This window comes from Amblyraja radiata, chromosome 7 (assembly GCF_010909765.2).
Source record: "Amblyraja radiata isolate CabotCenter1 chromosome 7, sAmbRad1.1.pri, whole genome shotgun sequence".
In the NCBI taxonomy this organism is placed as follows: domain Eukaryota; kingdom Metazoa; phylum Chordata; class Chondrichthyes; order Rajiformes; family Rajidae; genus Amblyraja; species Amblyraja radiata.
In genome coordinates, this window is record NC_045962.1 from 79788661 (window position 1) to 79803831 (window position 15171).

A 15171-nucleotide genomic window follows, 5' to 3' on the forward strand; every position below is an offset into this window, starting at 1 on the left:
CACTCTCACTCCCTCACTCACTCACTCCGTCACTCTCACTCACTACTCCTCACTCTCCCTCCTCACTCCCTCATTCACTCACTCCTCCTCTCACTCCTCACCACTCACGTCACTCACTCCTCCCTCACTCCTCCTCTCACTCACTCTCCCTCCTCACTCACTCACTCCTCACTCTCTCCCTCCCCTTCCCTCCGCCCCTCCCTCCCTCCCTCTCTCACTCCCTCCCTCCCTCTCTCCCTCCCTCCCACCCTCCCTCTCACCCTCTCTCCCTCACTCTCTCCCTCACTCCCCCTCCCTCACCTTCTATAACACTATGGATTTTTTGATTTGCATTCAATAATCTGTCTGAAGAAGGGTCTCGACCCGAAACCTTACCCATTCCTTCTCTCCAGAGATGCTGCCTGACCCACGAGCTACTCCAGCATTGTGTGTCTATCTTCGGTGTAAACCAGCATCTGCAGTTCCTTCCGACACAGATCATTGACGTTCTTCGAATTATTAAATGCTATTGCCAAAGAGAGTTGGAATCGCCAACGGAGTTTCCTAATATCTTTGGTTTATGAGGTTTAATAAACACATATTTTGATGAGAAATATTCATATTTTCCAGCTTTTTTATATAGTTTTCTTCCCATTCCAGTCAAGCCTTTTAAAATAACATTTTATAGTTTATGCGTTTTCAGATTCAGATTCAGATTCAGATTCAATTTTAATTGTCATTGTCAGTGTACAGTACAGAGACAACGAAATGCAATGCGTTTTGTTGCTAGAGTGAGATAAACTTGCACACAGGTCAGCTACATAAAGTGACCTCTTTCATCAGTTAGAATGAAGGTGATTGTTAATTCCTCTGTCAATTAATCTTAGCATTCAGGAGACGCAAGAGACTGCAGATGCTGGAATCCTGAGCAAAGCACCAAGTGCTGGAGGAACTCATTGAGTCTGGCAGCAATGGTAGAGGGAAATGGACAGACATTTCAGGTCTGGTTCATTTTTCAAACTTCGTAGCCACGCTGATTTTCTATATGTAATATGAAGGTTAGATCGCATGGGATCCATACTAGATAGCAGAATGGATAGAAAATTGGCTTCATGGAAGGAAGCAGAGGGTGATGGTGGAACGTTGCTTCTTGGAATGGAGGCCTGTGACTAGTCGTGTGCCTCTGGGATCGGTGCTGGACCCGTTACTGTTTGTCATCCGTATCAATTATTTGGATAAGAACATACACAGCAAGATTAGCAAGTTTGCAGATGATACAAAAGTGGGTGGTTTTGCAGATAGTGAAGATGGTTGTGAAAAAATGGCAGCAGGATCTTGATCGATTGGCCGGCTGGGTTGATGAATGGTTGATGTATTTTAATGCAGAAAAATGTGAGGTGTTTCATTTTGGGAAGTATAACATGGGCAGGACTGAAGGGTGCTGATTGTGGATGATCAGCCATGATCACATTGAATGGCGGTGTTGGCTCTAACGCCGAATGGCCTACTCCTGCACCTATTGTCTATACTCTAAAGGGCCTACACAGCAAATAGACAATATACACAATAGACAATAGGTGCAGGAGCAGGCCATTTGGCCCTTCGAGCCAGCACCACCATTCAATGTGATCATGGCTGATCATCCACAATCCGTACCCTGCCTTCTCCACCATATCCCCTGACTACGCTATTTTTAAGAGCCCTCTCTAGCTCTCTCTTGAAAGCATAGAAAGAATGGTCTTGAAAGAATGGTCGGGCTCTGGGTAGTATTGGAGAACAGAGGGTTCTAGGACTGCAGGTGCATTACTCCCTGAAGGTGGAGTCGCAGGTAGATCAGGTGGTCAAAAAGGCCTTTGGCACATTGACTTTTATCAGCCAGAGTATTGAGTATAGAAGTTGGGAGGTCATGTTAAAGTTGGGCAGTCATGTTGCAGTTGTCGTTGGTGAGGCCACATTTGGAGTGGTGTGTTCAGCTCTGGGCACCGTGTTATAGGAAAGATGTTGTCAAGCTGGAAAGGGTACAAATGTATTTCTAGCTTTTACTGTTCTTTATTTCAAATTTCCAGCAAACGCTTTTTTGTTTTTGAACTGTTGTGATAGATATTGCATCTCACAGCACTCCACTTAAAGGCTACTTCACTTTTATCCTAGTGCTGAAGACTAATCGTCAATGTAATACATACACTCTGCCAAGTGTTTCAATTCAGATTAGTTTATTATCAGTTTAGTAAATTGTCACTTGTGCCGAGGTACAGTGAAAAGTTTTTATTGAGTGCTAGCCATGTTGCCACACCATTTCCGAGTGCAAGAGTTTCTGGATTACAAAAAGACTAATAGGCCTGTCCCACTTAGGCGAGTTTTTCGGCGACTGCCGGCGAATACGGCATTGAAATGTATCGAAGTCAGCACTGGCGACAAGACGCAACGACTCTTTGGGCGACTGAGGAGACTATTCACGATCATACAGGCGACACCCCAGCGACCATCGGCGACCGTGTGGCGACCGCATAGTCTCCTGTAGTCGCCTAAAAAGTCGCTTAAGTGGGACAGGCCCATTAGTTCCACTTTGCAAGTTTCACTTTGCAAACATAATAAGACTTGCTGAAATGAGGTTTCCACAGATTTACATCCACAGGTTTCCAATTTGTGATCCCAGCTACAAAGACAGATGTATACAGTAATTTGTTCTTCCCCCGCACAATTAAAGCATGGAATAATCTCCACCCAACTATAGTTACCCAACCAGATGCAACTAAATTTAAAGTAGCTCTTTCTTCCCAATAACCCTTTCTGGCTTAAGCCCTCCCTTCACCACCTCCAGTTTAAATTCCATTTGGACTATTTTGGAGGACCAAGAAACCAAGAACAGATTAATTTAGTTTACTTTAAAGATACAACACTCACCAGGGCCCTACTAATTGATGCAAAGGTTCTGCCCTGGTTTGACTTCCCAAAGTTCAACACTTCACATTTATCTGCACTATACTCCATTCGCCATTCTGCAGCCCACTTGCCCAGGTGTTCAAAATCCTGCTGTAATCTGTTTAGGATCTATTTTATCACAAATCAAGAAGATGTCCCACCACTCCACTCCACTCCACTCCACTCCACTCCACTCCACTCCACTCCACTCCACTCCACTCCACTCCACTCCACTCCACTACACTGGGGCGTTCCCCCACACTCTAACACTGTCCTGCACACACTGGGGACATTTTAACATTTATACCAAGTCAATTAACCAACAAACCTGTACGTCTTTGGAGCGTGGGAGGAAACCAAAGATCTCGGAGAAAGGTCACCGGGAGAGCCAACAAGCTCCATACAGCCAGCACCAGTGGTGAGGATCGAACCCGGGTCTCTGGCGCTGTAAGTCAGCAGCTCTACCGCTGCACCACCGTGCCGCCAACCTACATAGCTAGCTTTGTGTAAACTATTACCTAAAAAGGTATCATATTACACCAAATGTTTTAACACTGGTTAATTTTATGCAAACCTATGGTAGAACTGTCTATGGATGTGATAGAAGTGAAGTGGTAACTTATCTTTTGTATAATACTATCCTGGAGCTATTATCTCTTAATGGCCCATCTCACAGCATGAGACTTCTTCACCAGTTAATATAGAAAGGCCATGAAACATTTCAGACTAGCTCTGTTAATAACATTATGTTTTATGATAATATTGAAGATGATAACTGCTTTGGCTCAAAGATTGAGCATTTTATTTCTGGGACAGGCACATCAATAAAACTATTCAATTTACTCTTTCGGTGTCATGTATGACAAATATGACATATCCTGACATTTCTCCTCACATTTCCCTCCCCCACCCAAGACGTTGTACCTGATTTCAAAGTCGGCTTGTTATGTCTCATTGTCTGTAACTCATTTTCACCTCGCCCACAGCTAACAATGGCCTGTTTCCTTTTTCATCGTTACGTTTTTGCACAAATGATTCATACATTTGTTCTTTGTCTCCCTATGTCAACATGTTAAAAAATCGTGGGCGTCCACCGACTGAACCCCTTCCTGATGGCTGGATCATGACATTCCATAATTCCGGTATTCCCGTTTACCTGCACAGAGAAACTAGAGTAGTTACCTAGTCACCACCTTATTTTTTTAGGAACGGGAAGCATCAGGAAGCACGATCCTCCCCAGAGCAGCATTCCCTGTCTACACTATTTAAAGATGAGAGAGCAAGAGCAAGAACAGAATATGGCGGCCAGCAACGGTGGGGTAACCAAAGTGACCATGAATGGAGGTCTGTCCCCAGACAAAGTTCAGAATGCTGCTGTCGAAATAATTGAGGAAACAGACTGCACTGCCACTGAGCAAAATGTTGTCACTAATTCAGTATCTCTCAGTAGCTCAGGGGCAATGAACTATAAATCCTTGGAAGAATGAGAAGCCTTGGGTGGAATCATTGCAGCAGGAACTCTGGGGTAGGTGAAGGCTGAAGTAGAAGTATTCAAAGAAGAAAGGGGGTATGGAGAGAAGGCAAGTACAAGATACTGTTGGATGATCAGCCATGATCGCATTGAATGGCGGTGCAGGCTCGAAGGGCCAAATGGCCTACTCCTGCACCTATTTTCTATGTTTCTATGTTTCTATGTCTATATCTCTTGTTTCCCTTTCTACTGACTCGCAATCTGAAGAAGGGTCTCGACCTGAAACTTCACCCATTCCTTCTCTCCAGAGATGCTGCCTGACCCGTTGAGTTACTACAGCTTTTTGTGTCTATCTCCTATGTGTCGTATACTCCTTTACACTGTATTTTCATTAAAATTACTAATCGTTAAGTCATAGATATCTCCTTGAGATTCCTAAAAGGGTGGCATCAAGAAACTAGTCCGGGCGTGGGAAGTCTTTTGAGGAATATTTCATGCAGCATGCATGACTTGTCTGTTGGTGAGACGACAGATTAGCGAAGGTCATATTCTATTGTTGCTAAATCATTTATCAGTGTTTAGTTTACTTTTGTCTAGTTTCGTTTTGAGATGCAGAGCGGAAACTGGCCCTTCAGCCCACCGACCAGCGATCCCCGCACATTAACGCTATCCTACACACACGAGGGACAATTTTACATTTATACCAAACCATTCAACGTGCAAAACTGTACGTCTTTCGGGTGTGGGAGGAAACTGAAGATCTCGGAGAAAACTCACGCAGGTCATGGGGAGAACGTATAAACTCCGTACAGACAGCACCCGTAGTCGGGATCGAAAAATGGATCTCTGACGCTGTAAGCATTGTATGGCAGCAACTCTCCCGCTGCTCCACCATGCTTGTAATTCTGTCTGTCATGATGATAGGTTTGAAGTATTCATGATGTGCTAATATTTGCCATGCATTATGTGAGCCTAAAGACATAGGAAATGCTACGTCCCATATCCCATAGTTTCCATCACAGCTTGGTTTGGGAATGTCTGCCCAAGACTGTAAGAAATTACAAAGTTTGGGCAGCACGGTGGCGCAGCGGTAGAGCTATTTAGTGAATTGTAAATTGTCCCTAGTGTGTAGGATAGTGTAAGTGTGCGGGGATCGCTGGTCGGTGCGGACTCGGTTGGCTGAAGGGCCTGTTTCCGCGCTGTATCTCTAAACTAAACTAAAGTAAAAACTAAAACTAAGTTATAGATATAGCATATAGACCATCACACAGACCAGACTTTCCACTATTGACAACATCTGTACTTCATGCTACCTCAGAAAAGCAGCCAACTTAATGAAAGACCTAGTCCCATCCCTGTTAGTCCTCCTCCTCCTCCCTGTTCCTTTCCAGCAGAAGGTACAGAAGCTTGAAAATGCGCACCACCAGAATCAGGAACAGCTTCATTCCCTCTGTTATCAGGCTTACATAGAAACATAGAAAATAGGTGCAGGAGTAGGCCATTCGGCCCTTCGAGCCTGCACCGCCATTTGATATGATCATGGCTGATCATCCAACTCAGTATCCCATCCCTGCCTTCTCTCCATACCACCTGATCCCTTTAGCCACAAGGGCCACATCTAACTCCCTCTTAAATATAGCTAATGAACTGGCCTCAACTACCTTCTGTGGCAGAGAATTCCACAGATTCACCACTCTCTGTGTAAAAAATGATTTTCTCATCTCGGTCCTAAAATACTTCCCTCTTATCCTTAAACTGTGACCCCTTGTTCTGGACTTCCCCAACATCAGGAACAATCTTCCTGCATCTAGCCTGTCCAACCCCTTAAGAATGTTGTAAGTTTCTATAAGATCCCCCCTCAATCTTCTGAATTCTAGCATGTACAAGCCGAGTCTATCCAGTCTTTCTTCATATGAAAGTCCTGCCATCCCAGGAATCAGTCTGGTGAACCTTCTCTGTACTCTGAATGGTCCTTCCGTAGACTAGGGTACAGTGCAATTCACCTCTCCCTGATTGTGGATATTTGATTTATCTGTGGAACTGATGCACTACAATACTGAGAACTATATTCTGCACTCTGTATCTTTCCCTTTGCTCTGTCGATTATATTTGAGTTTGGCTTGATTGTATTTATGTGTGGCATATCAGATTTGTTTGGATAATTTTTCACTGAACCTCGGTACACGAGACACGATACGATATTAAACCATACGATAGAACGTTATTTATCCCAACATGGAAAATGATCTGCCAACAGACATACAAATGCAAACTACATGAAACATGAAATGAAAATGATGAATGGAAGGGTTTGGGGGATGTGCAAAGATGGGGGCTGCTTCTTGTGAAGTGGCAGGGGATTAAACAACGAAGCTGTTAAAATATTGCACGCAGGCACAGAATGCTGGAGTAACTCAGCGGGACAGGCAGCATCTCTGGAGAGAAGGAATGGGTGACGTTTCGGGTCGAGACCTTTCTGAAGAAATTCTGAAGAAGGGTCTCGACTCGAAACGTCACCCATTCCTTCTCTCCAGAAATGCTTCCTGACCCGCTGAGTTACTCCAGCATTTTGTGTCCCTCTTCAGTTTAAACCAGCATCTGCAGTTCCTTCCTTTTCAAACATTGCAGATCCTGAGAATTTCCTCAAGGTGTTTTACCACATTAAAGGAACCATTTAAGTAGTTTTATCTGTCTATGGTAGTGTTTACCATGTTTAACGGTTTCTGCTGTCTCTCTCAATTTTGTGTTAAATTGAAATTAGTAGCTCACTGTGTACAAATTGTCTTATCTTTCATCCAAATCACTTCGCTCACAGTTGTGTAGGTAATGTCAATTGCAGGCTGTGCCTTAAATACAAGACAAGAAATTTGTGTAGAAAAAGCTGCAGAGAAATAGCCCTTAAACTTAATAAGGTGTCTCAAGGTAATTCATAGGAGAAGAGTAATTTTTCGAGTTGGTTGGATGGTAGCCAAGTGAATCTATAGTCAGGAAAATAGAAAAAAATGAACACAGATTAGTTATCTATATATGGAGGAATTTGGAATCCATTAAAGGGTAACATTGATTAGAATATTGTAAAAATGATGAAAGGGATATCATTTTGGCCCTTCTAATAGTGTTCAATATTTACCTTTCTATGGTAGATGAGTTTAATTGATTGAGTTTAACTTATTGTCAGTGTACTGAGGGGGTGGGAGATTGCAACCTTCACGTGGTCCACCCTGTTTTGACTAATGCAATCAACCCGACGTGCACAAACAAATATAGAAAATAGGTGCAGGAGGAGGCCCTTCAAGCCATTGTGATCATGGCTGATTCATTGTGATCATGGCTGATCGTCCCCAATCAATTACCCGTGCCTGCCTTCTCCCCATATCCCTTGATTCCACTAGCCCCAAGAGCTCTATCTAACTCTCTCTTAAGTCCATCCAGTGATTAGGCCTCCACTGCCCTCTGTGGCAGGGAATTCCACAAATTCGCAACTCTCTGGGTGAAAATTTTTTTTCTCACCTCAGTCTTATATGGCCCCCCCTTTTATTCTAAGACTGTGGCCCCTGGTTCTGGACCTGACCAACATTGGGAACATTTTTCCTGCATCTAGCTTGTCTAAATAGATCAAATAGAACAAGTTGACCTGCAACTTTAGGCCGTGCATGCCATACACAAGAAGAAGAAGAAGTGTACTGAGGTGCAGTGAAAAGCTTTTGTTGCGTGCTATCCAGTCAGCAGAAAGACAATACATGATTACAATCAAGCCATCCATAGTGTGGTACATGATAAAGGCAATAACATTTGGTGCAAGATAAAGTCCAGTAAAGTCAGCTAGCCTCGATTACAGTGATTACAATCAAGCCATCCAAAGTGTACATAGAAACATAGAAAATAGGTGCAGGAATAGGCCATTCGTCCCTTCGAGCCTGCACCGCCATTCAATATGATCATGGATGATCATCCAACTCAGTATCCTGTACCTGCTTTCTCTCCATACCCCCTGATCCCTTTAGCCACAAGGGCCACATCTAACTCCCTCTTAAATATAGCCAACAAACTGGCCTCAACTACATTCTGTGGCAGAAAATTTCAGAGATTCACCACTCGCTGTGTAAAAAATGTTTTTCTCATCTCAGTCCTAAAAGATTTCCTCTTTATCCTTAAACTGTGACCCCTTGTTCTGGACTTCCCCAACATTGGGAACAATCTTCCTGCATCTAGCCTGTCCAACCCCTTAAGAATTTTGTAAGCTTCTATAAGATCCCCCCTCAATCTTCTAAATTCAAAATCTTTTAAGTACAGATCGTAGAGATTTAAAACAGTGTTTAGTTTAGTTAATTAGTTTAGTTTAGAGATACAGCACGGAAACAGGCCCTTCCACCCACCGAATCCGCACCGACCCCCACACAGTGATCCCCACACTATTCTACATACACTAGAAACAGTTTACATTTATACCAAGCCAATTATTCTAGAAACCTGTACATCTTTTGAGTGTGGGAGTAAACCGAAGATCTCGACGAAAACCCACGCAGGTCACAGGCAGAACTTGCAAACTCCGTACAGACAGCACCGTACAGACCATACAGACAGCAACTGTAGTTGTGATCGAACCCGGGTCTTTGGCACTGTAAGGCAGTAACTCAACCGCTGCACCACTGTGGAGCGATTTGGGACGACAGATGGCACAATGGGCTAAGTGTTCGGCTGGCAACCGGAAGGTAGCTGGTTCGAATCCCGCTTGGAGTGCATACTGTCGTTGTGTCCTTGGGCAAGACACTTCACCCACCTTTGCCTGTGTGTGTCCTTGGGCAAGACACTTCACCCATCTTTGCCTGTGTGTGTGAATGTAATTATGTGAAGCACTTTGGGGTCAATGCAAGTTGACTAAAAATGTGCTATATAAATAAAGAAATTTAATTTTAATTTAATTGTAATGCGTGATTGCAGATTCACTAATGTGACGAGGGGAAGGGGGTTAGTAGATCATGTGCAGATGCATTCCCTGGCACCACATAGGAGGTAGAGACAATGTCAGTCAGAAGAAGGGTTCCTACCCAAAACGTCACTTGTCCAGACCTTTAGAGATGCAGCATGACATTATGAGTTATTTCAGCACTTTGTGTTCTAAACCACAATGGAGGCCATAGAGCCATTGATCATACAGCATGGAAACAGGCCCTTCGGCCCAATATATCCATGCCGATCAATCGCTAGCTCATATTTTGTCCATATCTCTCCAAATCATTCTTACACATGTATCTGTCCAGGTGCCTTATTAAAATGTTGTAATGCTGGTATTCAAAGTCTGAAGAAGGGTCTTGACCCGAAACGTCACCAATTCCTTTTCTCCCGAGATGATGCCTGACCCCGCTGAGTTACGCCAGCCTTTTGTGTCTACCTTCATCCCGACTTGTCCACATCGACCAACATGCCCCATCTACATTAGTCACATCTGCCTGTGTTTGGCCCATATCCCTCTAATCCTGTCCCATCCATGTACCTGTCAAAATGTTTCTTAAACATTGTGATAGCACCTGCCTGAACTATCTCCTCTGGCAGCTCATTCCATACACCTATCAACCTTTGTAAAAAAAAAAGCTGCTACACAGGTTCCAATGAAATATTTTACCCGTCACCTTAAACCTATGTCCTCTGGTCCTCCCTTTATACTAGGGCACAAAGGACATGGATAGGTTACGTTTCAGGTCGAGACGCTTCTTCCCAACCTGAAATGCCACCTATCCATGCTCTCCAGAGATGTTGCCTGACCCGCTGAGTTACTCCAGCACTTTGTGTCATTTTGTTTTTGCAAACTTGAATCTGCAGTTCCTTGCGTCTACCAGAAGTGATGGTTTAATTTGTAGATCATCATAAAAGGAAAGGTGAAGATTGCAATGAGAGAGGTTGGGCAGTGGTGGGGGGAAGGGGTGGTGGGAGTGGAGGTGAAACCTTAATGTCCAGCTTTGGATGTTAAACGGCGGCCATGGTCGGTCAGCGGTAGAGTTGCTGCCTCACAGCGCTTGCAGCACTGGAGACCCGGGTTCGATCCTGACTGCGGGCACTGTCTCTATGGAGTTTGTACGTTCTCCCCGTGACCTGCGTGGGTTTTCTCCAAGATCTTCGGTTTCCTCCCACACTCCAAAGACATACAGGTTTGTAGGTTAATTGGCTTGGTGTATGTGTAAATTGTCCCCGGTGTGTGTAGGATAGTGTTGATGTGCGGGGATCGCTGGTCGGTGGGGACTCGGTGGGCCGAAGGGCCTGTTTCCGCGTTCTATATCAAAAACTAAAAGTAAAAACTAAAACACACTGATCGTGTGCTCCCGTTTATGTTTTGCAGAGTCGGACGTGGCGGACTTTGATGGCAGAAGCTCCCTGCTCTACAGATTCAACCAGAAGAGTGTGAGTACCGTCAAAGACATGATCTCCCTCAAGTTCAAAACGTTTCAGAGTGATGGCGTGATGCTGCATGGAGAGGGACAAAGGGGAGACTACATCACACTTGAGCTGAAGGAAAGCAAGCTGTCTTTGGAGATCAATTTAGGTAAGGAAGCTTGTGGCTTTCCTCCCACCCCTTCCACTCTAGTTGGGGTACACAGCCAAATGGTTACTTAAAGAAACATTGTACATCAGTCACTGAAAGTAAGCATGCAGGTCCAGCTGGCAGTGAAGAAAGCAAATGGCATGTTAGCCTTCATAACGAGAGGATTTGAGTATAGGGGCAAGGAGGTCCTACTGCAGTTGTACAGAGCCCTGGCGAGACCGCACCTGGAGTATCGTATGCAGTTTTTGTCTCCTAATTTGAGGAAGGACATTCTTGCTATTGAGGGACTGCAGTGCAGGTTAATTCCCGCATTGGCGGGACTGGCATATGTTGAGAGAATGGATCGACTGGCCTTATATTCAATGGAATTTAGAAGGACGAGAGGGGATCTTGTAGACACATATAAAATTCTTAAAGGAATTAGACGGGCTAGATGCAGGAAACGTGTTCCCCATGTTGGGTGAGTTCAGATCCAGGGGGTCACAATTTAAGAATAAGGGGTAGGCTGTTAAAGACTGAAATGAGGAAGAACTTTTTCAGCCAGAGAGTTGTGAATCTGTGGAATTTGCTGCCACAGAAGGCAGTAGAGGCCAATTCACTGGATATTTTTAAGAAACAGTTCGATATAGCTCTTAGATGTAATGGAATCAATGGATATGGGGAGAAAGCTGGAACACGGTACTGATTTAGGATGATCAGCCATGATCATATTGAATGGTGGTGCTGGCTCGAAGTGCTGAATGGCCTATTCCTACGCCTATTTTCTATCTTTCTATGTTTCTATGGAGGGAAAGACAATAGGAATGGTCTGGAGGACCATTTGCAAATCTATGGAAATGTTACCTGCAAAATCTTATGGGGGAGGGGTTTGATAGGCGAGGATGGTATTCACTGGAATATGGAAGAGTTAGACGAGACATAAGATCCCCCTAAAAAAAATTCTGTGTTCATCCTCAATAAAAAAAAAACAGCTTTGGACATATAAATTTCCGAATGGTCTGTTGAAATCCAAAGAAAGTATTGTATGCACAAAAAAAAATATTGCCTTGGTCTGGTTCATGGAGTCATGGAGTGAGTAAGTGTGGAAACAGGCCCTTCGGCCCTACTTGCCCACCCCCGGCCAACATATCCCAGCTACACTAATCGCTATGGAAGACGTGCTTGTTCAATTTGTGTATGCAATCACCTGAAGCGTTTTCTGATTTTTCTCACACCCTCAAGGTGATACGAAGCTACGAGCCGTCAATGGTCACACCTCGGTCACCCTGGGGAGCTTGTTGGACGACCAGCACTGGCATTCCATCACCATCGAACGGTACAACAAGCAGGTGAATTTCACCGTGGATAAGCACACGCAGCACTTCCGGACCAAGGGAGAGTTCGACTACCTGGACATTGATTACGAGGTACTGAATAATATACTGTGCTGATACATACAAATATTTAGATTGCGGTGTGGGAGGGGGGAGGGGGGGTGGGGGGATTGTGAAATGGGAGGCGTTTTTGTCGACCCTGATGATGTCCCTGTACTGAAAGCAACCGCTTGACTGTTAGCGGGCGGCACGGTGGCGCAGCGGTAGAGTTGCTGCCTCACAGCGTCAGAGACCCGGGTTCCATCCTGACCAAGGGTGCTGTCTTTGTGGAGTTTGTACTTTCTCCCCGTGACCACATGGGTTTTCTCTGAGTGACAATAGACAATAGGTGCAGGAGTAGGCCCTAAACAATCTTTGTTAAGATTGTGCTCCTGTTTCCACCCACATTCCAAAAATGGGCAGGGTTTGTCCATTAATTGGCTTCAGTAAATTGTCCCCATGTGTGTACGATAGAACTAGCGTATGGGGTGATCACTGGTCGGCGCGGACTCGGACGGGCCGGAGGACCTGTTTCCACATTGTATCTCTAAACCTAACCAAACCAAAACTAAGCCAGTGATAATTGTAAAATATTAGATGCAATATGCTCCCCTGGAATGGTGGAGGTCAGACTTCCTGGTCCACGATCCCAAGGATGTACGTTGAAGTGTTGTTTGCTGGAGAGGAATGATGGGGACTGGGAATGGGAATTGCCGGGACTCTGGGAGGAATATTGTTACTTCCCAAAGGCAGATCCGTAAAACCATGTAGAAAGGAACTGCAGATGCTGGTTTACCATGAAGATAGACACAAAATGCTGGAGTAACTCAGCGGGACAGGAGGCATCTCTGGACACCCGAAATGTCGCCCATTCCTTCTATTCAGAGATGCTGCCTGTCCCGCTGAGTTACTCCAGCATCTTGTGTCTATCTTCTGTGAGCAGTCTCCTGTTTGAGGGAGTTCACACTTCTCCGATGTCTGGTTTTCCCTGGCTTGGGTAAGCAGACCTCTCTAAGTAAAACGTACAAACCAGGTTAAGTCAGGGAGATTGCCAGGCTTGTTCATACAATGGAAGTGCTGGGGTAATGGAGATGTGGCTCATTGCTTGTTGAATGAATTAATCAATTAATTAATCAATTAATTAATGACCCTTATGTGGTGACTATTTGTATACCTATGTTATGCAACCGCAGAATTTAATTGTGACTTGTCACATGTAACATTAAGTAATTAATTAATTAATTGATTATTGTCACAGTGAAATTCTTTGCTTGCATACCTAAGGTATGTAAATAGTCTTCACGTAATGGGGCTGACAAAGTATTCGTGCCTGGTCCCGCTTTGTTTTCTCATCCCCCCACGGCAGTCCCGCCCCGCGCCAGATCCTCCTTTGTTCCTTCCCTCGACAGCGGCGTCCTCACTTCCACGTGTAAGACTTATCTGTCAGTCGCCGCCATCATCGACCGCCGCGCCGACCTCTCCGCTATCGCTGCCAGGTCCTCTGTGGCGCCGACCCAGGCCCCAGCCGCGGGCCCCATGGACTCGCAGTGCATGGGCTCTGCCGACCCAGGTTCCATCAGCCACGGACTCCGACCCACGGGGGCTCCGTCCTCAGCCTCTCCACGGCCCAGCGTCAGCCGCAGCGACCTGTCGGGCCATTGCTCAACATCGCATGGAAGTTGGTGGAACCTTAAACTCGCTTCCTGTAACACTGTCAACTACTTGCCAATAAGCCCTCCCCTAATCCTAAAGTCTACACAGAACAGAGAACAGCACGGCATCAGAACAGGCCCTTTGGCCCACATATCTGTGCCGAGCTTGATTCGAAGAACATCTCTTACCTGCCTGCACATAATCCACATTTACAGTGCATTCAGAAAGTATTCAGACCCCTTCACTTTTTGCACATTTTGTTATGTTACAGCCTTATTCTAACATGGATTCAATTCATTTATTTTAATCATCAATCTACACACAATACCTCATAATATAAAAAGCGAAAACAGGTGTTTGGAAATTTTTGCAAAGTAATTAAAAATAAACAACTGAAATATCACATTTACATAAAGTATTCAGACCCTTTGCTATGACATTCAAAATTGAGCTTCGGTGCATCCTGTTTCCATTGATTATCCTTGAGATGTTTCTACAACTTGATTGGAGTCCACCAGTGGTAAATTAAATTGATTGGACATGATTTGGAAAGGCACACACCTATCTATATAAGGTCCCGCAGTTGACAGTGCATGTCAGAGCAAAAGCCAAGTCATGAAGACGAAGGAATTGTCCGTAGACCTCCGACAGGATTGTGTCGAGGCACAGATCTGGGGAGGGGTATAAAATAATTTCTGCACAGCATTGCAGGTCCCAAATAGCACAGTGGCCTCCGTCATTCTTAAATGGAAGAACTTTGAAACCACCAGGACTCTTCATAGAGCTGGCCGCCTGGCCAATTGAGCAATCGGGGGAGAAGGGCCTTGGTCAGGGAGGTGACCAAGAACCCGATGGTCACTCTGACAGAGCTCCAGAGTTCCTCTGTGGAGATGGGAGAAACTTCCAGAAGGACAACTATATCTGCAGCACTCCACCAATCAGGCCTTTATGGTAGAGTGGCCAGACGGAAGCCACTCCTCAGTAAAAGGCACATGACAGCCCGATTGGAGTTTGCCAAAAGGCACCTAAACAAGATTCTCTGGTCTGATAAAACCAAGATTGAACTCTTTGGCCTGAATGCCAAGTGTCACGTCTGGAGGAAACCAGGCACTGCTCATCACCTGGCCAATACCATACCTACGGTGAAACATGGTGGTGGTGGCAGCATCATGCTGTGGGGATGTTTTTCAGCGGCAGGAACTGGGAGACTAGTCAGGATCGAGGGAAAGATGAACGGAGCAAAGTACAGAGAGATC

At 45.0% G+C, this 15171-nt stretch overlaps 1 protein-coding gene across 1 annotated transcript in view; it reads left to right on the forward strand.

Annotated features, from left to right (window-relative positions):
- LOC116975561 (contactin-associated protein-like 5) overlaps nucleotides 1-15171 on the forward strand; it is a 1077365-nt gene that overhangs the window by 527872 nt on the left and 534322 nt on the right. Inside the window, exons 5-6 of the mRNA XM_033024848.1 lie at nucleotides 10707-10910; nucleotides 12132-12316. Of these exons, the coding sequence (XP_032880739.1) occupies nucleotides 10707-10910; nucleotides 12132-12316 (389 nt within the window). The remainder of the gene's footprint in view (nucleotides 1-10706; nucleotides 10911-12131; nucleotides 12317-15171) is intronic.